This window comes from Phallusia mammillata, chromosome 4 (genome assembly GCF_965637545.1).
Source record: "Phallusia mammillata chromosome 4, kaPhaMamm4.hap1.1, whole genome shotgun sequence".
NCBI classification, from domain to species: domain Eukaryota; kingdom Metazoa; phylum Chordata; class Ascidiacea; order Phlebobranchia; family Ascidiidae; genus Phallusia; species Phallusia mammillata.
In genome coordinates this window covers 17,496,847-17,519,352 of record NC_137255.1, presented here as the reverse complement: position 1 = coordinate 17,519,352, position 22,506 = coordinate 17,496,847, and the positions used below count along the sequence as shown (strand labels likewise).

The 22,506-nt window shown below is 37.8% G+C and overlaps 4 protein-coding genes across 6 annotated transcripts; all 4 read left to right on the top strand.

Moving 5' to 3' along the window:
- The first annotated feature begins 405 nt into the window (after positions 1 to 405).
- LOC145224358 (uncharacterized) lies at positions 406 to 6,024 on the top strand. Of its 2 annotated transcripts, XM_080090834.1 has the most exons (6): positions 407 to 609; positions 1,227 to 1,349; positions 2,108 to 2,300; positions 2,716 to 2,898; positions 3,644 to 3,754; positions 4,760 to 6,024. In XM_080090834.1, exons 1-6 carry the CDS (start codon positions 449 to 451, stop codon positions 4,982 to 4,984), a joined length of 996 nt encoding a protein of 331 aa, XP_079946960.1. In that variant the 5' UTR covers positions 407 to 448; the 3' UTR covers positions 4,985 to 6,024. The 2 variants fall into 2 exon arrangements, with proteins under 2 accessions (XP_079946961.1, XP_079946960.1); XM_080090835.1 differs by lacking the exon at positions 2,716 to 2,898 and having other exon boundaries at positions 406 to 609.
- Positions 6,025 to 8,039: 2,015 nt separating this feature from the next.
- Positions 8,040 to 11,583, top strand: LOC145224557 (adenosine receptor A3-like). Its single transcript, XM_080091090.1, has 8 exons — positions 8,040 to 8,193; positions 8,637 to 8,800; positions 9,872 to 10,162; positions 10,230 to 10,366; positions 10,469 to 10,628; positions 10,686 to 10,788; positions 10,896 to 11,011; positions 11,074 to 11,583. Exons 1-8 carry the CDS (start codon positions 8,063 to 8,065, stop codon positions 11,112 to 11,114), a joined length of 1,143 nt encoding a protein of 380 aa, XP_079947216.1. The 5' UTR covers positions 8,040 to 8,062; the 3' UTR covers positions 11,115 to 11,583.
- Positions 11,584 to 12,388: 805 nt separating this feature from the next.
- On the top strand, positions 12,389 to 17,897 carry LOC145224356 (uncharacterized). 2 transcript variants are annotated; one of them, XM_080090832.1, is made up of 14 exons: positions 12,389 to 12,775; positions 12,838 to 12,867; positions 13,143 to 13,380; positions 13,696 to 13,913; positions 14,258 to 14,353; positions 14,442 to 14,565; positions 14,629 to 14,782; positions 15,128 to 15,300; positions 15,623 to 15,794; positions 15,864 to 15,937; positions 16,168 to 16,318; positions 16,392 to 16,535; positions 17,355 to 17,517; positions 17,577 to 17,897. In XM_080090832.1, exons 1-14 carry the CDS (start codon positions 12,700 to 12,702, stop codon positions 17,735 to 17,737), a joined length of 1,974 nt encoding a protein of 657 aa, XP_079946958.1. In that variant the 5' UTR covers positions 12,389 to 12,699; the 3' UTR covers positions 17,738 to 17,897. The 2 variants fall into 2 exon arrangements, with proteins under 2 accessions (XP_079946958.1, XP_079946959.1); XM_080090833.1 differs by lacking the exon at positions 12,838 to 12,867.
- A 503-nt stretch (positions 17,898 to 18,400) lies between these two features.
- On the top strand, positions 18,401 to 22,438 carry LOC145224321 (uncharacterized). The gene is made up of 9 exons (XM_080090790.1): positions 18,401 to 19,555; positions 19,737 to 19,873; positions 19,936 to 20,099; positions 20,505 to 20,795; positions 20,949 to 21,085; positions 21,156 to 21,315; positions 21,790 to 21,892; positions 22,083 to 22,198; positions 22,262 to 22,438. Exons 2-9 carry the CDS (start codon positions 19,755 to 19,757, stop codon positions 22,327 to 22,329), a joined length of 1,158 nt encoding a protein of 385 aa, XP_079946916.1. The 5' UTR covers positions 18,401 to 19,555; positions 19,737 to 19,754; the 3' UTR covers positions 22,330 to 22,438.
- Positions 22,439 to 22,506: the final 68 nt, after the last annotated feature.

Genomic DNA, 22,506 nt, shown 5'->3' with positions numbered 1-22,506 from the left:
CATAAAATTCCGCCTTTAGTATACAACTATTTCAGAGCTGCGCGTGCATCGATTACTAACTTACTATCACTTGACAGATGACAGACAGAGGGGAAGTAAAACTAAACTTTCGGTTGTTGTTACGTCTGCTGTGGTTGTTTTGCTGGTTACAAAATTATAGGGATACAAACGCGCTAAAACAATACGCTGCGGAAATATGAAAGATGTAGTGGAGCTCAGAAAAATGTTTTGTAAATTGCATGCCGCCAATACAGCATAGCTGCATGCTGCACAGTTATGTAAACATAACCATTGACTTAAAGACACATGGTGACGATAACTTGGTGTGACTTTTGTAGCAGTCAATGCGGTTGTGTTTCATTGGTACACAGTACACTAGTCATTTTATCAAGAAAGGTCATTTGTTAAACCATATATTTCTTTTCTAGATCCCAAGAATTTTAATTAGATGAGTATAAATATGCACCAAATACCAATTGTTGACTTTGAAAGGTGTGGAATTCATCATTCAACGATTGGTGAAGAGGATACTCAACACATCGGACAACAGATATGCAATGCATTTGAAAAAATCGGCTTTGTATATTTGGTTAACACTGGAATTTCAAGGTACTTGACAAATTGTGCTACAGTAATGTGAATTAACCTAATTTTAAACAGTGTGCATTTTTTTTAAAAAAAAGCTTTTTGTGGAATAGTTTGATCACACTATGTAAGAAAGGTTGCTTGCAGTTTTAAGTAATACATTGTAAATGACAATAAAATAATTTAGGTATGTGCTGTAACATTTTGAGTTAACAGCATCCTGTTGTTTGACAGGGAGTCATTTATCATGTGCTAGTTACTCTTCCTGGTGTTTGCCGGTGGGTTCCTTGTTGAATCCACAGCTGTGTGACACAGTAATAAAACTGTTTGAAACGTCGCTTCAACTTTTTTTAAACTTATTTACAAATTATTTACATTTTTAAAATTGTGTTGTTTGAACTGATGAAGTCCATTATAATCAAAAAATAAGGTGCTAGAACTTTAACAGTGACCTAATATGAGCAAAATGCACATAGGCTTCCAACAACACAGGACAAAATCACACAATAAATAAATATTGTTCAGGGTACATTTATTTACACCACTGGATACACATATCACATCTTTCATTGCATAGTTGGATAAAGAGAATTTGGCTTTTTGAGCTCCACACAAACAGTTTCTTACTTTTCTCTCCACAGTTCAGCTGTTGATGAGGTAAACAATATTACGGGGGATTTTTTCACAAAAACTGCAGAAGAAAAGTTAAAGTATGCCCGGAACCATGTAAAAAACTTTGGATATGATGGCATGGCAAAAGAACGGTGAGTTAAATGTAGTTGCTGACCGATGTACATCTAAGTTACTACTGCCTCAATAGGCAACATACCCCAACAGAGTGTTTTCCAGTATGGGCCTGGACTAAAAGTTGGTCACCTCAAAACTCTTTTGGGTCTTCTTTTTTGGAATGAAAACACCCTCTTTTTACCTATGTCTTGTAGACGTTATTCTTCCACAAGTTTATACTGTTGAGTGGTTATCACAATTGTTTGTTTCAATTTGTTAACTAACACACAGTAAGTTTCATGAAAACTTGATTTTCAAAAAGCTTCACTCTTTTATAGATAAAAATGCATACCCACCATGGGGTGCTGTAAATTAGATTAAATTTTTTTTAAATTAGGTCGAGTCAGAAAACGTTTGGGAACGCGAATTTTCTAAAGTTCACTGTATGATGCACATTGTTAACCACACGGTCAGGCCTTAGGGCAATGATACACGAAACGCCCCAGTAACTATAGATTGTGAATTGGCAGTAGCGTTCGTTTAAATTCCCCGAAGGCATGTAAGCTGTGTCTAAATGCGTTGTAATTTCACTCTCTGTACGGTTGTGTTCGTTTACTACCAGCTCATGTTACCTTTTGTCGTCGTTAGGTTTAACGGTATTCATTTGTGCCTTATTTTGTCATGTACAATATTCCTTCCCTTACAGGCGAGTGATCACATGCCTAACACCTAGTCGTTTAAAGGTGCAAAGTCATGGTCCGAAAATAACACTAATGGTTGTTTTGACAAATTGTAGATTAGTTTTAGACAAACCTGGCGACTACAAGGAGTCTTTCAACATTTCTGGTAGAGTTGTAACCGATGAAAGTGTAAAATGGCCGGATGATCTTGTACCCGGCTTTTCTACAACCACTGTTGGTTTTATGAAGGATTGTAAAGCCTTGGCATTGAGAATATTAGAGTCGCTTTCGCACGCCCTGCAGCTGCCAGTAAGTACTGTGAGATTAATAACAAACAAAATGGACTTGTGACCGCATAGCCATACAACAGCAGTAAAAAAAACTTCAAAGTGAAAACAGATGCTTAATGTAAGGATGTTAAGCGCATTTTTAAGCCACGGCTGGACGAGCTGTTGCGTTGATTTTATATTATGTAATCTCGGCAATGAAATCGACACTGTGATGTACGTTGAAGCAGTTGCGTAATAAACAATGGTACCATTGTTGTGATGAAAAGGTGATATGGCACGACAATAACAAAACCACCAAATGCAAACCTGTTATACAAACCTTGTGTAAACAAAACAGACAATTCAAATCACTTTTTAACGCAGTGCACAGTGTTATCAATCATGTACATCAAACAGAAACTTTTAAACGTTAGTGTTGCTTAATTTCGTGGCAGAATTCAAAGCATCTGGCCAACTTGCACAGCACCATTCTGGAACCCAATAACCACTCGTCTTTAAGGTGTTTGAGATATCCGCCAATAACCGGTGAACTAATGGCTGATCAAGTTCGCTTACTTGAACACACAGATTATGGATCGCTGACATTGCTTTTTCAGGACCAAGTTGGTGGTTTGCAAGTATGTTAAAATATCTTACATACATATGTGTTCATTAAAGTACACTACAATATAGGTTACCAGTGCAACATATTGAGAAACGGTTTGTCATGTATATTTATATTTTTGTCAAATTTTTTATGGAAGCTACTAACTTCCTGTACACGCCTTATGTTTTTTTATGGCATAGCCTACATGCGTCACTTTTTTATTTTATAATTTCAAAAGGTAACTATGCACATTTCCGGAATATTCGATCGACGGGGTCCTTTCTAAAATCCCAATTAATGTTTCTTCTTTAACGTTGTCAATTATACCATACTTACCGTAAAAAAAAAAAATAATTTTGTTTTTTACGTAGTCATGATGTCCAAAAGTTATTTGACCTTTAACGATGTGGCCTTTCACGCTGTCTTTTAAACTATACTGATGGCAAAAAACGTTTGCTTTTTATCAACGTCATCAACGAAACCATACTGCTTGTCCTTTTTCGTAGTCCATTAAACAATAACGCTGGCCATACTGATGGTCATAAAATTCATTTGTCGTTTAATGGGGTCATAACTGTAGTAATGGTAAAAAAATACTAATTGTTTTTAATGTGACCCTGAGCTCAAAACCTTAAATACTCATGATCAGAAAATATGGTTTGCTCTGCTTTTCCATTTGGAATTTAAATATTTTTGGTAACGAATTTTAATAAATTGACCTGGTGCGCCACGTCGCCACTGCATTGGCGTTGTCAATAATTCCCCCACTTTTGCAGATTAAGACTTGCGAGGGAGATTACATAGAAGCTGTGCCGATCAAAGACTCGGTGCTTATAAATGTTGCAGATATTCTTCAGTACTGGACGGGTGGCAAATTGCGATCCACGGTGGGTTTAAGTATTCATGAAAAGGAAACTTGTGTGCAAAAAATAACTAGTGATGGGACGATACCAGGTTTTGAAGCGAGTACCAATACGGAGTACGAGTACCACATGTACATACCTTCGATACCGAGTACTTAATAAGTACAGTGTTGTACTTAGTTGTATATCACTGGCTAATTTATCTGCCATGGCCGGGGTACAGGCGTACAGACACACATGCAGAAAACTGTAATCTCCATACGATAGTGAAAAAAATATACGTAACCTGGCGGAACTTTTTTCCAGTCTTATGCTGTCCGAAGCAAATATTGGCATAAAGTTGCCCATATTCTTATGGTGTAATTCGACCTTCGCTACTCGCACGTTGATATCGAAAACTGAGACAAAAAATTTCGAATACGAGTATCGATACCACTGAAATCGTTCGATACCGAGTACCGGGTACCCGTCCCATCACTAAAAATAACTGCAAGTGTTTTTCTGTCTACCTCTTACTACCCTAACATTTTTGTGTTTTGGATTGCACTGTTAAGCAGAAACACTTTTAAATCAGATAATTTGCGTTAGGTTGATGAGTTGTTTCAATTTATGTAGATTGTAGAAGGACCGTAATTATATTGCAAAGTTAAGATGAACATTATTTCATAACTGGGATCAGTCCTGAAGCGTTAATGCAGACCAGAGATCACGACACACTCATATCGAAATCATAGTACGCCAGACTCCAGTTGTGGGTTCGAATCCACCGCAGGTTTTTCTAGCCTAAGCCATGTCACATGGAAATGCTTGCTGACCGGCTGATCCGGCACGACGCCTTTAATAGGCCTGTCGTACTATGAATTATTGCGAAGCTGACGATTAGTCAAATGTTGTAACGTACTGGGTTTGTTGGAGTGATTCATATTCCCGCCCAATGCAAGACAAAGTTGTTGTTTTTTTTCGTTCTCATTTATTAGCTAATCAGTTTAAATGCCAACTGTTTTTATATTTTTGTTTTTTAAATTACAGCCGCATAGAATACTAGCGCCTAAGGATCCCGCACAACGGAATGCGACTCGACGATCCATAGCTTTTTTTGTCCACCCTTCTGAAGACTTACCTATCGCCGAGACCGTCGTTAAGGAGGACCTTGCCAACAACAACGTCACGCTGTTAAACCTATCCCCCAACGACTTAAAGGGGATGACGGTGGGACATTACGTACAGGAGATTTTCAATAAAACGTACTCATAACGTTTTACGGTTCCACGTTTGTTTTGCTATTTGTTACTGCCCTCCTGGCATAACTTATTGCTCGTTTTGGGCAGTTAACTTCAGTGTTGAAAAACATGAAGCCAATACTGTAATACACGTGTATTGCTTCAAACATGGTGGCTTTTTACATCGTGAAACTAGTATCTTGATCACACGCTTATGCAACGAATTGTTTATCTGTCTGTTACGCATAATTGCTTTTTGCTTGAAATTTACAAGTTTGCTTTGTCAATGTCAAATCTCTTCGTGTTGTTTTGGGCAAACGGAATGAACATGTATTTTACCTTAACAACAAAGATAACACAACGATAGCTTGAAGAAGTTGCTGGGAAGTATATACAGCAGCGCGAAAAGGGTTGAGCTACTAACACTGAGCATAGGCTGAGGCCGGGTTTGGTAGGTGGCGCAACGGAGCATAGGTGTTTATGGTGCTGACTCAGCAATCATTCTTACCATAAACCCAAATTGCTGAGTCAGCACCATACCGTATTTTCTCGATAGTAAGCCGCAGGTTATATTGTTTTTTAGCTTCCGTTTGTGCGGCTTACAATCGAAATTATTTAGGGTTCAAAACATGTATGCGTGTACAGACTATACGTTCTTTTGGGTACAGTTATCAACGTAACTTACAGATATGGACAAATAGTCATACCATATAACAACAGAAAGATGTATTAAGAAACAATCGTATCTTAAATTCCAGCGTGCGGCTTACAATCGAGGGCGGCTTACATTATTTTTTTAACACCTCAACATGCGGCTTACAATCGAGGGCGGCTTATAGTCGAATAAATACGGTAAACGCCTATGCTCCGTTGCGCCACCTACCAGAAATTCCCTGACCGGGCCCCAGCCTATGCTCAGTGTTAGTAGCTCTACCCTCGAAAAGTCTTGACACACAGATTACAGATCGCTGCGTATAATCGTTTAAGATCGAGTCGGTTTCCAAATATGTAACATTGTCTTACATTAAAATCTTTGCTTCTTTTTGGAAAAAAATATTAAAAAAACGCGCATTACTGTCTGTTTGATTCATATTTCTCTGTCGGAAGTATGTCACTTTCAGCAAATGACTTTGTTGTCGTTGCCACACAAACATCAATTTGTCAAGTAACACAGTGTTTCAAATCACGCTACCTTAGGTTTACCTTACATTGTAGAGAACCAGTGTAAGTTATCAGAATTGCATAGCAGGAAATGTTGAGCATTTACCACTGATAAAACTGTTTTGAAGTGGCTATAAATTAAAGGTACAAAGGTGTCTGCTGCCTCAGATGCTTTTTATCAATCCAGATTTATGCACTAACTGTTTTTTGCAAATGAAAATGCGGTAAGGTTTGTTTTTGCTGTAACACCGGTTTTTACGAATTGATTTTGATTGCACTCCATGTTTTTTAAGTAATAGAGTTGGTCAAAAGTATTACTTAACGAAGTCAGCCCTGTTGGCCTGAGCAATTTTTAAACCAACGGCATGGGAAAAGGTATTTAGCGTACAATTCACCTCAAGCCCTTTTTTGCAAACTTCCGGTTTTTAATCGACTGTTTTGACAAAATTTATCCTTGGCGGTTATGTTGAGTTGAGTTTTTTTTCGCTTGGTGAAAGAAAACAACGGCAGAACAGCACAAAAACAATCACCCAACCGTAGTATTCTCAACCATTATTCGTTACTATAATAGCATTATTACATTTATCTTGTTTCTATTTAAATTGTTGTAATGTAACAGCAGGTTTGTATTCACTGGAGTGGAAAAAAGGTGGTAATTTTTATGAGTAAATCGGGATTATGGTTTGATAAAATTTCCACTACATGTCGCCAAAATGCCAGATCAATAGCAAGAATTATGTGGAGAATTTAACTTTATTACCTAATTTCTGCTTTCCACCCACCACAGCGTTTTTTCCCAAGCCACCAAAGTCTCGATTCAGCTTCTTTTAAGCCCGAATTGCTTTGTTGTTACGTCCGTAGTGCCAGTCTGAGTGCACGAAAAATTGATTTGCGTATCTGTTGTCTACGTTTACCAGAGAGATTGTGTCGTGGTGCATTTACAGTATATCTAAGGCAGGTCAAGTTTTTTGCTTATACTAAGAATTTTGGGTTTAAGGTTTGGCTTGTAACTAAAGTTGTCAATTACACTTGAATATTATTGTTCAGTCCAAGCGAAAATAAATATCGTTGTTCAAGTAAGTTGTCATACCGTTACTTACGGTATATAATGTTAGGCATTTATAAGATCTGAGGGATTTATATCGTAGCCACTTGAAAAGTAAACAGCATGGCGGATTAATGTAAGATAACCCATGGCGACGAGTACCTCAAGCCGCGGCGCGACTACCTCAAATCAAACACTCAGTTTCAGTCCTGAACCAAAATAATGTGAATTTGGGGGGTCAAACGCATATGGGAAGGAAGTAATTTCTTATTAGTTTCCTTTTCCTTGCATGACCTTGATTTTATTCCCTCTGAATGTCTCGACCAATTACAGCAAAACAAAACTGTCTTACTTTTAGTTTTGGGGGGCGTGCGGGGCGATATAATCGTTGCAACGTGTGGTCGATAAGAGTATGTGTATTTTAAGAAACGTGATGTGTATTTTTTACTTTGGCTTATTTTGGTATGTAAGATTTGTTTCCGGTTTATTTCCTTTTCAAGTGACAATGTGCACGTGGCGTGACGTATAGGACCTATGTTAGTACTCAACACCTCAGATCCCTAGCGAAGTTGTGGCTTGCTTGACACGACAAAATTATTTATCACGCGTGATTGCCGCGGCATAGCAGTAATCAGAAAGCAACTAAAACTATACATGCGTGGAATTTGATTTGACTTATGTAGCAGTTTGTGTATAAGCGACTCCGCTAAGAAGTACTAAAATTTAACACAAATTGTGATCTATTTGCTAAATAGACTACGTTTGGTTTGACAAAATCTAATCGTGAAATTAAAGCTTAAACTATACGACACGATTTACTATGCTTGTAGATTCATTACATTAAAAGTTCACAGCTTTTTTTATTTGAAATGTTTAGAATTTCGTAACAGTGACATAACAACTCATATGGAAACAACTACAGCCGCAGTCTACAATGTCACTGGAAATGCCTCACCCTGCGGACTTCCACCTTTTTGCTCATCGGATGCAATTTTCCAATGTCAAAAAACACCGCTTAAAGATTGCCCGGCTTGCAGGTAAAACCAGGTATAATCATGATCATGTGCGGACCATGCAATTTAAATAGGAAATCTACTAACGTAACCAACCACATCAGACCAATTTTGCTGCATATTAATAAGTGACGTAAAAGCGAATACAACTTATTTCACAATGACAATAAAACAACTTTTCTAACCTTACGTTTAGTTCCTAACCCTATTCCAGTGTCAGTTTAAACAAGTGCTCTTTACGACTTCGAACGGTATTCAGCAAATTAGTTTGCTAGGAAACGAAGAAAAATAATAAACTGATTTTTATAACTCTAAACAAATAAATAATTAAGTTACGTAAGTTTGAGTTTAAGCCCTGTGAGAATGCAAAGTTTAGGCTTTCTTCATGACATAATCTTACGTATATTGATTCTTACAAGAAAAACAAAATAAAATCGTTTTTTCACTTAACTATCGTATCTTAACAGTAAATCTTCAGCAGCTGGTATTCTATCCTTTCTCATCATTATGGGCGTTCTTACTGTGATCGGCAACATACTTGTGCTGCTGGTCACTGCAAGCATTGAAAAAAAGAAGAAAACAAAAAGAGATTACGCAAAAATGTCACTTGCTGTGATAGATTTCATTAAAGGTAACTTTTAGTTGGCCTAGTAATCACTCAACTTGTAAACACTCTTGGTTTTGTTTTCTTGGTCGTCCCCGCGAAATTGCTTCACGGACCCTAAAGGGACTGCGAACCTCAATTTGAGAGCCGCTAGCCTGTCCCATTGCTGTTCCACTGAATTATTTTTAGTTACGTTTTAACTTCAATTTAAGGTTGGAGCAAATGCCTCTATTTGAGCATAAAAAAAATCAGAGAACTCAAAACTTTGTGAGCATAGGGTGGTTACACTTATTACTGGAGCGTTGGGCTCTCTCACAAAGTTAGGTGTGCATAACTTAAAGTGCGGCCAGAACATTTTTATCCTTTGCTCTAAATTCTCGCGACCCAAGCATTTTGCAAAATTGCTCTAAATTCTCGCGACCCAAGCATTTTGCAAAATTGCTCTAAATTCTCGCGACCCAAGCATTTTAGCATGTACGTTTGTGGAAAATACTAATCAACTATATCAATATTAATACTGCTATTATGCTATTGTCAGTTGCTATTTTCACATAAAACAGTAGGTAAACGAACGTATTTATTCTAACAAATGAGCTCTGTGTTGAGAACACAGCTAACCAGAAAACGCTTGATTGCATAGGTGCGCTTAACTTTTTACATTGTTACATATACTTTATGTCATAGTTACGTAGTCATACGTAACAATGCAATAATAATGAAAAGGTTAAAAATAGCCGAAATTCATTAATAATGTAGATGCGATGCTTATATTCATGGGAAATTTAATATATTTCGCGACCCAGACTGGAAGGTGTCGCGACCCAAATTTGGGTCGCGACCCACTATTTGCGGACCTCTGCTTTAGTGTCACACTAGAACTCATTTTGCACTACATTTTTATGCACAAAAAAACACAAATTTATGCGGCTGTGCGTTAAAATACAAATTAAACGCGTCATACTTCATTCGGCTTTTTATGTTCGGTCAACTTATTTGTCTTAACAAAAAACTTAAAGATTAAATTACAAAACACCATAATCATTATTCTTTCATCATATTTTCTATCACCTTTTTCGTGACGCACTCGTGTATTTGCAGGACTTAACATGCTGGCTGTTGCTTGTCCTCATCTCATCAAAGCTCTAGATTCAACAGTGTACGATCTTTACATGGAAGTTGAACTTTCTCGCCGAAGTGTGCTTGCGACTGCTTTGGGAGTCCTCACGATTTTTATCTTTACTTCTTCTTTAAATCATTTGCTTTACATGAGCGTTCAGCGATTTTTAGCAGTTCAATTCCCCTTCAAATATCGCCAGGTGACGACCAATCAAACTATTTTGCAACTTGCAGCTGTCTGGGTAATCTCAGTGGTTACAGCTTCCGTCATGGGTAAGATTTAAGTCGGTAGTTACCGAGGTACATAAACAACTGTTCAGGCCCTTTTAATATTTTACAGCATGGAATCACAGTTCAAACAACTTCGTTTACCACCCATCACTGTTCCAATACTTCTTTGCTCTTCTAGAAAGTTCTTTATTCTATTATGAATTAGTTCCGATGGCGGTCTTATTTTTTGGTCCGTGTCTGTTTATGGTAAGGCGAATTTGTACTCAAATGTATACGCAACAACAAATGTAGATGGCGTTTCGTTGAAATGTATATGAAAACAAATAGAGATGGTTTAACAATTTTTAGATCATAACGACCATAGTAACCACTCATCTTGCGTGTTGCAAAGTCAGAAGGTCAGCAAGAGCTTTAAGGCGCGAAGATTCGACAACAAAAATCTTAAAACAACACCTTTGGATGTTTAGAATCACGTTATCAATGAACATAAGTTTTATAGCTGGCATAGGTAAGTGTAAAAAATATACATTTATGCATTTAAAAATTCATTTGATTTGTTGTTTAGTGCCTGGTCTTGGCGTGTTTATTTCATTTTATAATGGAAGCCTGACCTGTTCTTCTGTTTCTGTCCCCTTTTTCATCGGCTTCTACTTAGGCTGTTCCACGGGGTAAGACCAAAAAATCTTTTTAGGCGTTTATTGTAATGAATTACCAGTTAACAGTGTGTATGTTACAGTCAATGGCATGTTTAGGAAGCAAGTGATTTTTTGTTCAGATTGCTTGATGTTATAGTGTATAGTGTCTATGACAGACACTTTCGGACAGAAGTTTACAACTTTATGGCCAAAGCTTGTCATTCGAAACAACACCCACCAGTTCGTCAACGACAAGGTCAGTTGAATGAACACTGACAACAAATAAAATTTGTGCTAAATACAATCAACTTTTTTCAGGTTTTTCTCCAAAGACCACTCGAGCGACTAATGCTGTGTGAAACAACACGTTTCATTTAAACCCGATCAGCTAAACCAGTTATTCTCAACCTGAGGGTCGCGGTGGATTACCCCCACTTATAATAACTATATATGTATCACAATTTTATTATCCACCGCTTCCTTTTTAAACAAAGTGCTTCCCAACCTATTGATACTTGTGGCACATTTGCAACTTAATTGTTAGCAGTAAGGTTCTAGCTCTCATTTTTCCATATAAAGCTGCCAAACATGCGATGCCAGTTGCATTCTGATAAAAACAGATGTTTCCCGTAACACTTGTCAGTAGCCCTTTTAACGGCACACTCTGGTGGCACGGCACAGCGGTCCAAAACATTCTTTAAGCACGAGAATTTTCAAGACAGTAGAGATTGTTTTGTGGTGCAACAGCATTTATTAAAAAAGGAACAGAAAAGTATAAAGTTATTGATAACTTAATTAACGACGATTTAATGTTGTATTCACACAAAATGTTTATTTTTATGTTGGGGTTTGATAGTAAATATTTGATAAATACAATCTGTTAGTTTGTTATGTGTTTGTAAAAAGCATGCATGAAAGACCGACCTGATTGATTCCTAATGACGTTTTTAATAGGCCTGGCGTAACATAATCTGTCTGTAGAGGGGTTGCACAAACTGCAGCAGACAAACTTATATGGCCGTGCACATGTACAACAATATATGTATATATAGAGCCTGTATATGGTGGTGACAAAAGGTTGTGCAACCCTGATTTGTTGAAACAGTTGTGGGTTGGCTGCTCACAAAACCTAAATATTTAGGCTACTTGCATGTCTTTGTAAGAATGCAATGTTAATCAGTACAAGCCAAGTCTAAAAGTAATGCAAAAAGCAGATCCCCTCAAATTCTGTTTTATCAGCATGTATCGATTTGCGGTGAAATACATAGAGGTTACGTTAAGGAGCAGATCGTCTCTTGCCCAAAGTACGAGGGACTGTTTGAAACGTCACCCGCGACAAAATTCTTCAAATCTGTTTTGTTTAAGAAAACATGTCCAAATAAATTAATGCAAGAAGTAAGCTATCATGTATTAACGAACAACTTCAATAACAACAGGAGTACTTAACCAAAGCGATGAAATAGGATATAGTATTGCATGGCATAGTAGAATTTGTCGTGTTATTGTATGTGTAACGATGGTCGCGTGTGCGTACCTTAGCGTCCTTATTTCCCGATACAAAGAAGCAGTGTCGGGATTTCCTGTTGATGCTGATATCATCTGCATTAATGTTCACCAGTTAGCGTTTGGGTAAAAACATTATTGAGTACATGTCAGCCACTGCGGGCGTTAACAGAAAAGCTCAAACAAACAAGAGAAAGGCGCAATACTAGAAGGAAAGTACAAATTAAGATTGTTTAAACCAAGCGTTGTGTCTTTAAATCTACTGAAATTTAAAGTTAGTTTCATTTGAAGTTCAATATATAACATAAACTTCTTATTTATGCTTGGTGTTTATTGCAAAAATCAATAAATTAACTTTATTGCAAGCAAAATAGATCTCAAAATAATTTAGGTCGACAAATAAATATTTTATTTACTTAGAAGTTGGTTTACAGGTACGCAATGAATATTTTTTTCAGTCTGGTACTTTTGTGGCCGTTTTTGGCTGAAGTCGTAACAAGATCGACTCCTGTGCCAAGTAAGTGATTTGCTGCCAAAGTTTCTGTAAAAACATCTAATTGAGTATTTATTTTTGTGCAGGTTTAGTTTCTGGAGATGTAGGTGGCGGAGGTGAATGCAATTGTGTTGGATAAGCTGTAAACGAACACTGACCACATAATATTTAACACTTATTTTTACAATACTTTGAAAACTATTAGTGTTTTTTTATTGCTTTAAAGCAATGGTATTGAGACTAAATATATATTGAATACTATGCTAATTAACCTTAATTCTTGTTTAATGTTATCTTTTAATTTAACACAACACTAACAAACGTAGCCACTCTCACTGCTGTCTCAACAAAAGGCCCCAAACCGCATTTTTAATCAGATTTTTTATTGCAGAACACTTGGTAAACGGAACTGTTTACCTGGTTTCGACAAAACGGTACAGCTCATTGTTCAGTGCCGCCAACCACTGCAATAGATGGGGTGGAAAAATTGCGTCCATTCCAGACCAGGAGACTTTTGATCTATTCAAGCGGCTCACTGCCAACCATTATTATAAAAGCCCATTTTTCTGGATAGGAGTTTTCAGTGACTGCGTCCGTGAGACTCTTCTGGTTTCTATGAACGACAGCAGGTTTGTTTGTAATGCAAAGTCTTGAAAATAATTACATGATTGTTAGTTGGCTGACAACAAGTTAACAATGTTAGCATTTCGACTAACTATTGTGTAAATTCAAAAATATCTTTGATTTTGTAAACTTATAATTTAGAACAAAGTATGATGATTAGGGAACTTGGTTTGCCTCCAATCATAAACATGTCGCCCAGATACCTGAGTTTAGCGCAACGTTATGGTGGATAAAAGGAAAGTGAACAAAAGGAAACAACTGCCAAAGTGTAAAAAAGATAACAACCAAAAACGCAAATTTACGAATCTGCTTGACCACAGGGCGTATAGTAACTGCTCAGCGGTTCCCGATGACTGCTACAACTACGGTGCTGGACCGCAAGACAATAATGACGTTCTACTTGAAGCTGAAAACGTAATATCAAGTTGTGCTTTCACGAAATGGGTGGACTTTGACGGAAACAATGTTACGTTTTTGCCATTCGGACGTTCTACGCCTCATCTTGGCCATCATTGCACTTCGATGGACGTATTTGATTGTAAGTCTTCAAAGAGTTTTATTTCTTTTATCTTGTGCGACCACTTTGGGGCACCATATTTTTACCGTTTGGAATTTGGCCGAATGGTCTAGGACAGTGGTCGGCAACCGCCGGTCCGCGGCCCGGTACCGCCCCGCGAGGTTAAATGCTATAAAACATTTTGCCCATGTATCCCGGGGATGATTAACTAATTTAAGCGTTTTTATTACTAAATATTTGTAGTTTGTTAAAAACCAGTCCGCGATCAAATTTTAGTTTCAAAAACGGTCCGCAGTGCAAAACAGGTTGCCGACCCCTGGTCTAGGGCGCCTGAACCTGACAGCACAATAAATCCTTTCTTTCAGGCGAAAACGAGGACGGGTGTAGAATTGGGGAATATTCAAACCATGAATGTTTTCCATTTCACAGGCATAGATTTATTTGCGAGAAACCGGTCGAAAGTAAGTATTTGTATGATTTGTGTTGGCTATGCAAATTGTAGTGTTGTGTTGTTTGTATAAGCCATGTTTGAAAATTCATATGTTACAGAATGTCAAACATTTATGGAAGTGCCAAATGTGACCAACCACGTACCATTTGATTTCGGTTCATTTAGATGGCATAAATTTTTTGGCGGAAACATACAATGCGGGAGCGGATTCGTTCGAATAGTGTAAGAAAAGTAATCAATTTTTAGATAATATTAACATATTTACAAGCATAAACCAATCTGCAGGATAAACGAATGCGCCAAACGATATGTCGACCTTCGAGGAATTCGACTGGACGACCCGTCTCGCAGTGGAGAGGAATGTTTCGCAACGAACGGAAACGTCCTTACCGCTGCTCTGGGGAGCGGAACCTGCGGAGCCAATTCCACTTACTTTGGCGTATGAACCCTCGTAAAACTAATCGTATTGAATAATGGTATTACCAATGCAATAGAGGTTTAACCATAGTATACATGGTTTAACAACCAACATGAAATGTAAAAACGGGTAGAAACTTTGTATGCAACTCAAACACCATCATTTGCTCACAAAATAATGTTTAATTTGGATCACTAAGCGCATAACTGTATGTTTGCTAAGAAATATAATAGCGCAAATAGACGTAAAGATACATGATTTGTTATTAAGACGTTTAGTAAACTATTTAAGTCACCTGCTTTGCCCGTACTATTCCTTAGCAGATTTATGAGTATATACGTTGATGTTAAACATACGTTAATGCAGAATGGCACCTATCTTGACTACTACTACCAAATTCATGGACACTTAGGGCGGCATGGGCCACCTTTACCCACTGACGTGATAAGAAGGGACACTCCAGTCACGATGTATCTTTTGTGTGATTACTTGGCAGTAGATTTCAGTGAATTGCAGACAAACTTTACTGTAAACAGAAGGTGTGTATTCAGTAAAACATCCTATCATATCGAAAAGGTTTTTCCAACCGCGACCGTCTCACGATACAGAAAATATTATTTTACCTGCATACTGATTTGTACTGTTTCACACATTCATTTAAAAAAATTTATAGTCTGTCACTAAAAAGGTTAATAGTCTAGTGTCACTAAAAAGGTGGGAAAAAAGAGTTTTGCTTAGTAAGAAACATTTTCAAACATCGATTTTGACTTTTGTATTCGCTTTTATCAAAACAATCAGCTACGTTTTTATCATTTGTACTGTTTTTATTGATATTAATCCGACATTTCCCATGTTTCTTAGCTTATCCTATGTGGAAAGAATGAACAGCGGCCAATTGACTGCTTCGATGTCAGCTTACAGAGATGAGAGTCTTACAATGCCGCTAGCTTCACACCTAGGAACCGCTGAAGTTATGGTTCCCGACAATATTTACGTACAAGCCGTTGTTGAAGACGATGACCTCACACTGCAGGTAAAAAGACGTCTTATGGATGCTTTTGGCAAAGAAAAAAATGACTAACATTTTACTATTTAATAACAGTTTGTTTCCTGTTGGGCTTCAAACTCAAGTGCCTTTAATAAAAGCGACGCAGCTTTTTACACTCTTATTGACGGGTAAGTATGCTCAACATAGAACTTGGATTAGATACTAAGATTAATTGTACAAATAGGATTTTGGTACATTTGAACCACAATATGAATGATGTAGTTCCATACCTTTTTTAAGAAACATCTCTGTTCCCTTGTTATTTTACAAACCAACGTTAAACTTACATTACATAGAGTTGAAACATTTTTTCATTCCGTTTTGGTATGAATATGAAGCGATGTGATTATTTCCTTAGGTGTGTAACGGTAGATGCCTCGTTTCTCCCAAGCACGGGCCCAAATTCTGTGGAATTTTCGTTTAGCTCGTTTGTGATTGGCAGTCACATGAGCTCAGATATCTATATCCACTGTACTGTGCACTTTTGCGATGCTGCATCAGGCTGTTTGGTAAGAATCTAAGCACTTTTGCAATCTTTAACATTGCAATCGTTAAATGTGGTCAACTTTGAACATTCACCAGGGTTGCGGCGGAAAAAAACGTCGAGATTTAAGCCAAAACAAAAAATCGCAAGTTAGCATTGGACCTATCAGAATCATTAGCAATTATGCTAAGGCGATTCCGAAAGACACGACACCTGAGGAAACATTAGATCTTTGCGAACAGGTTTGGAAAATTAAGTTTCCTTAGTTGGTTATTTAAGGCAGTGGTGTGCAACCTGCGGCCCGCGGGTCAAATGCGGCCTTTGGTTAAAAGTTGTGCGGCCCGCAGAGACGCTTGGATTTCAAATGTACTTACAAACGGGTCCAACTGTTATATATTTTTGAGCAGATTAATGCGTCCGATGCTATTTTTCAGCGACCTGGCAGTATGTGACTACAATCAAATGCGAATTTTACTTGTAGTTAAGCATATTTGGTGAGCAGGAAAGTAAAATCACCTTGTGTTATACACAGGTGCGGCCCGCGACCTAATTTTGGTATGTGTATTTGGCCCCACAGTAACAAAGGTTGCACACCACTGATTTAAGGTACTGCGTAAAATGTTTTGCTCGCACATCTATTTCACAACTTCGATGCAAAGCACAATGGTTAATGACGGTTTGTGTGAAACTATTTAACACTGGGGCTATAATGTGACAAAAACTTTGATGTTGTGAAGAATTCGAAGGGTGTGTCAGACTCGGGCATCACCAGTTTTGATCGAAAAACATTAACCAAGTAAAGATACAATTGGCTGCAAACCGGCGTTCTCACTATGAAGTGTTGTATGGGTATTAACCGGGCACAATGAATGAATGAACCGGATGTGTGGTAGCGGATGATAATTAGGCCAGACCTTTGATAACAAGATTCCAGTAATGCAGCAGGGCCTAAATTTCTGGCCTGGTTCAGCATATTCACCATATTTACCCTATCTATTGTTATGTATTATTAGACACCTGATGTTTGACTTACAAGTTAAAAGAAAAATCTTATGACGCAGAAAAACTGTGCACATGAATGCCGAATCTTGGGAGACCGAGCTTTATGTAATTGCCCTCCTGGAATGTTGGTTGATAACGATGGGAAGAGCTGTGTTCGCCTGACGGACGTTAGTAAATGGATATGGGACGATACAATTCAAGAAAACAATAAAATAAACAATGGTAGGCATCGATGGTTATTTTCGTTTGCACCACTTATAAAATGCTTTGATCCTTTTAAGGAGTCTCATTTAAAAGACCAACCGACAAACAACAAAAGCTATTGAACAAGTCATCGGTATATGTTGGTTTGGGGGCCTTCATCCTGTCCAGTGTTCTATGTGTTACTGCATATAAAATGTGGAGGTCACAAGTTCGATCGAAAAGATTTTCCAACATATAGTTTGGAACGAAAAATGCTGGGAAATCGACAAAAAACGTTTCCCGTTGTTTGTTGTTTGTTTGCATTTGATGGATATTGTTTTCATATCGGTAAAGAACTTTATGAAGTTTATCTGTTGTCTATCTGTTAACCGTCTTCATAATTAGAATATGGGTCCTGATGTGGTTTGTTGCGTATTACGCACAATTGTGCAGTATTGACAGATCTGTTCTTCAATGAAAAAATGTATCGACCAGGTGGATAGAGTGTATAAACGAAGGAATAAAACATAGCTTGAGTGATTAGTGTGCTTGCCTTAAAGGATGTAGGTTGTAATGTAATCTTAATCTAACCAAGAAACTTAAGTTAGCAAATAAGCGTTTCTCCAACCAAAGGGATTCTAAACATTTGATTGAAATTGCAGGCACCACTTTCACAAGGTCAAATAAAGAGAAACAAACTTTTCACAGTATTAGAAAGTATATGGAGAGTAAACTTTATAGTACATAGCCTATATGATTTACCAATTGTTCCTAGCTGCGGTCGCACCTTTACACGGATGGCAGCCGTTACGGTCCAGCGTGATGAAAAAATTACAGTAATTTGACGGGCAATGACAACGGCCGTGGGCGATCGCCTTTTTCTGCGATGGCTTATGTTTAGTTCCAGTCCTGCGCGTAGATGAAGTTAAGCCAATTGTGACGCATCAAAGGTCTTTCGCCTCGATGGGGTGTTGAGTGTGACAAGCATCAGTCAACTGAGACTGTAGTAAAGGGGTTGAGTCAAATTTTGTTTCCCGGAATAGTTCACATGAAGGCAACTTTTACCAGTACGTAAAAACGGAAATTGTGATTTAGCATGTCCCATTTTTAACGTGTGCACGAGTAGAAACTACACAGCGAGATAGTAAAGTACCCATGATCAAAGTTGGTTTGGATAACAGTGCATACGTTAGGCGAGTGTCTGTTTTAGTATTGTGAAGGCAGTTATAGTATTGTCGCAGCAACGAACTATACTACTTAGATCTGATACCTAGTGAAGCTAATTAGGAACGTGAACAACGAACAAGGATAGTCAGTACATAAAAAATGGAATGAAAACTTGCTGATGTAGTAGAAGCTATTTATTCGGGCATCTTACCCGATTTTTAAGACTCAAGGCTTTGTCATGAGCTACTTATAATTTTTTATCAACACTATCATAATCATTTTTCGTACGTTAGAGACGGTTTCCAGTAAACTTCCGGTCCCACGTTTAATTGTGTGGAATCCCAAGATTTCAGCAAAATGCCTTATAGTTGTGCGATAGTACTTGTTTTGTGAAAAAGCGTCTTGAAAAAATCTTGGCATGCTGGCAAACCCTTTTGCTGTAGTTTTGTACTTGTTTACCTTCGCAAATGTAATTACTGTGCCGATCCAATTATTAGCTGGTATAGCGCGTAAACGTTTGTTATAAGTATAACAACAACCGCATCATTTGCCCAAAATGGCATAGTTGACTTATAAGGCAAAACACCACGATTACATATTTCAAAAACTATCTCAACGGTTCGTGCTGAATCATTGCCGTTAGTAGCTATAGTCGTTATGCACAAACGTGTTTAGGAGACAACGGTGTCAGTTGGACTGGTGACACATTAACCGAAGTGAAATTAAAAAAAAAACAATTCCTATGTATTTTAGCAAATAATCTTAATGCTATTTTAAAAAGTGACGAAAATACGTGAAGTGAATTTTGTGTTTGACGTATTGTCATACATATTAATTAATAAGGTAATTGTATAATAAAGAAATACATAGAAGAAACACTGTCGCAATCTGGAAAAAATCGTAGAAAAAGGTAATTTGTTTTGATCGTATTAAGTTATAGCCTATTCTTATTCCCCATAATAGAGTCCGGAATTGTTTTGATTGTTGAATTTACAACCTTTAATATCCAACAAAAATAAAACAAATAAAAGTTAATAGTACAAAACGCTTTCTGCCACCAAGTTAACTTCTTCTGTTCTGTGTTAATCTAGCTAGAAGTTGAACCGACAATGAACTTTAGTGCAAATGTGAGCACCAACTTAAGCGTTTGTCAGTTCCCACCCTTCTGCTCACTGGATGCCGTCACAAACTGCAGAAACATTCCTCTCAAGGACTGTTCATCTTGTAGGTTAGGAGTTTGTAGCTTGAATTGACTTTTCCACATCAAAGCCTTGAATGTAACCATTGCAGTGTTGGAATCGGAGTCGTCATTATCTTGTCATTTTTTATTTTGGGGTTGCTGACAATAGTGGGAAATTGCCTCGTATTTTTTGTCATATTAAGCAGCAGCAAAAAGGACAGGACGAAGTTGGACTACATAAGAGTATCTTTGGCCATAGCTGACATCATAAAAGGTAACTGTTTTCGGACATACAAGTCGTTCGTTTATCGCGGTAGTTAATTCACCGAATAGAGCAGATAAATCTGCTGCAGATAATAGTGCACACTGTTTCTATCTAAAATATCTCATCAGTGCAGCTGATTACTAGAGATTGGTCGTATAAGCTACTTTAGCCGCCATACGGCGCTCAAGTTTGTTGGGAGTAATTGGCTAAAACCCGTGCCTGTACAACCTCTTTGATGCCACAAAAATCTGTAATTATTATATTTTCAGCTATTCCTACTATGTCTGTACATGTGATTCTGTATTCTAGTTTCGAGGGTGGCAGTCACGTGCATCCGTCAAAGCCTTTTGTCGGATCAAATTATCTCAGTGCGCAGATAACCGTAGGCCTAGATAATAAAATATTTATTCACAGGACTCGACTTAGTCATTGTTGGTGTTCCACACACAATACGATCCCTTCGGCAAACTGCTTCAGAAATCATTTTACATGCGGCCAAATCACAGGGCACGACTTTGGCCATATGTGGTGGATTGTTCGTGTTCTTCATTTACACTTCTTCCCTATTCCACTTGCTGTACATGAGCGGACAGCGTTTTATAGCTGTTCAATTTCCCTTTAAATACAGAAATCTGAAAATTACTCATGTTGTGTGGCATCTCGTTGCCTTGTGGACATTCTCCTTCGTAGGGTCATCGATTCCAGGTAAGAAAAGTCATAAGGGCGTTGCAGCCAATTAAAGAGGGTTCCCGATAAAGTTAATTTGAGTGTTTATCGTTCGGCGTATCAGCCTGACCAAACGGTCAGTTTGAAATCGATTCAAAACCTGACAGGTATTTTAATATGAATTAATTACAGCATGGAGCTCGGGTGATTTGAAGTTCGGATACAATCCGGAGATCTTTCAATACTTCATCAATCCTAAAGCCAACGGAGTGGGTATTTTCGAGTTGGTCCCTCTTTCGATTTTTGTGCTGTTACCATACGTGATCATGGTAAGCGCGGTGTGTTACGCACTACATTTGTACAAACCCCAGCATGCAATTATGTAACTTGTGCGCACAGTGTTCTCTTACAATCGCCACAACTTACATCGCAAAGAGCCAAATGCGCCGATCAAAGCATCTACAAAATAATTCCCAGCCAACGACCCGGGACAAAAAAGCAGAGCGGTCACTTGTTGCGTTGACCAAAGCGATGGTGCTAGGATACACAATTTCTATCGGTAAGTATACGCTATATCAACTATACACAGGGTTGCCATGCGTCTTATTTTCTAAGATTTGCCCAAGAAATGTCCTTCTTTTAGACCCGAGTCCTTGGTTTGTTTTATTTTTATTACAAAGAACAAACTTAGTGAAATGACAGTCAAATAACTAAGATGATGTCGTGTATGATCACGAAACACTTCTAAACTTACAAAGGAGTTGCTGGAATTGTTTCTGGCAAAATTTTAACATTTAAAATGTCATGGCTCGTATAAATTTGTCGTTTCGAATGAAAAAAAATTAATTGTTTTTCGGTTGCCCTTATTTTGGCGTCCATGTCGATGGCATCCCTGACTATACGAAAAACGAGTGAGAGTTTGATGCCTTTAAAGGGTTCAATATGTCTATGTATACGACCAGTTTGACTGTAAATCACATCTTGTCAATTTAGTCTTGCACCTTTTGTGATGTCTTCTATCATTTTTGTATAGTGCCGATTGTGGTGTTGCTGTTTTTGGAATATTTTGGTGAAGTTCCTTGTGCAAGGTTATCCGATGTCAGCTTTGTAATTTTCTACGTCTCGACAGCCAGCGGGTAATTATTATTGTATTTACGGTTACTGTAAACTTGCTTCTATCTAATTATTTAACACCCCGGGATTTATTAGGTAAATAGCAGGAAGGTATACAATGCTCTTGTGCAGTCAAGACAGATACCAAAAAAGCTATACAATTATCATTTCACGTGGAATATGACATTTAACGAGAAATTTTGTGTTTTCAAGGTTGGGTGACGTCGTGACATACAGTTTATATGATCGAAACTTTAGAACGCAAGTTTGTTATCATCTAAATAAGATTTTTGTCAAGCGACGCCGACTGTTCTCGAACATCAATTTAGGTAAACGAAAAGTTTACAGGCTGCTCAAACATGCAGTTTAAGAATGTTGTGTTTGTGTTATAGAGAACGGAGGCTCGTCAACACCCAAGACGGATCGAAGAAGTAACATCCCTCTTGCAACAGTCACTTAAACGTTCAAGACTCCGCTTAAAGATTTTGTTATTTGTCGTCGTTTTACTGGTTCCAATCGTTTTACTGGTACTGGCATTGCGTAATTGATCTTTATCGTTGCTCCTACAACTTTTTTTCTCCGTGGAGGCTAAAATTAGGAGTCTAAACGGAAGATGCAGCAGGCCATATCGCTTTCT

Bases quoted from the DNA above. Each gene is read 5' to 3' on its own strand.
- LOC145224358 (XM_080090834.1), top strand. From the start codon at position 449: ATGAGTATAAATATGCACCAAATACCAATTGTTGACTTTGAAAGGTGT. The intron at 1,350-2,107 runs GTGAGTTAAATG...GACAAATTGTAG, and splicing joins GATGGCATGGCAAAAGAACG to ATTAGTTTTAGACAAACCTG. The intron at 3,755-4,759 runs GTGGGTTTAAGT...TTTAAATTACAG, and splicing joins GTGGCAAATTGCGATCCACG to CCGCATAGAATACTAGCGCC.
- LOC145224557 (XM_080091090.1), top strand. From the start codon at position 8,063: ATGGAAACAACTACAGCCGCAGTCTACAATGTCACTGGAAATGCCTCA. The intron at 8,194-8,636 runs GTAAAACCAGGT...GTATCTTAACAG, and splicing joins AAAGATTGCCCGGCTTGCAG to TAAATCTTCAGCAGCTGGTA. The intron at 11,012-11,073 runs GTCAGTTGAATG...AACTTTTTTCAG, and splicing joins ACCAGTTCGTCAACGACAAG to GTTTTTCTCCAAAGACCACT.
- LOC145224356 (XM_080090832.1), top strand. From the start codon at position 12,700: ATGAATATTTTTTTCAGTCTGGTACTTTTGTGGCCGTTTTTGGCTGAA. The intron at 12,776-12,837 runs GTAAGTGATTTG...ATTTTTGTGCAG, and splicing joins AAGATCGACTCCTGTGCCAA to GTTTAGTTTCTGGAGATGTA. The intron at 14,783-15,127 runs GTATGAACCCTC...ACGTTAATGCAG, and splicing joins CCAATTCCACTTACTTTGGC to AATGGCACCTATCTTGACTA.
- LOC145224321 (XM_080090790.1), top strand. From the start codon at position 19,755: ATGAACTTTAGTGCAAATGTGAGCACCAACTTAAGCGTTTGTCAGTTC. The intron at 20,100-20,504 runs GTAACTGTTTTC...ATTTATTCACAG, and splicing joins CATAGCTGACATCATAAAAG to GACTCGACTTAGTCATTGTT. The intron at 22,199-22,261 runs GTAAACGAAAAG...TTTGTGTTATAG, and splicing joins GTTCTCGAACATCAATTTAG to AGAACGGAGGCTCGTCAACA.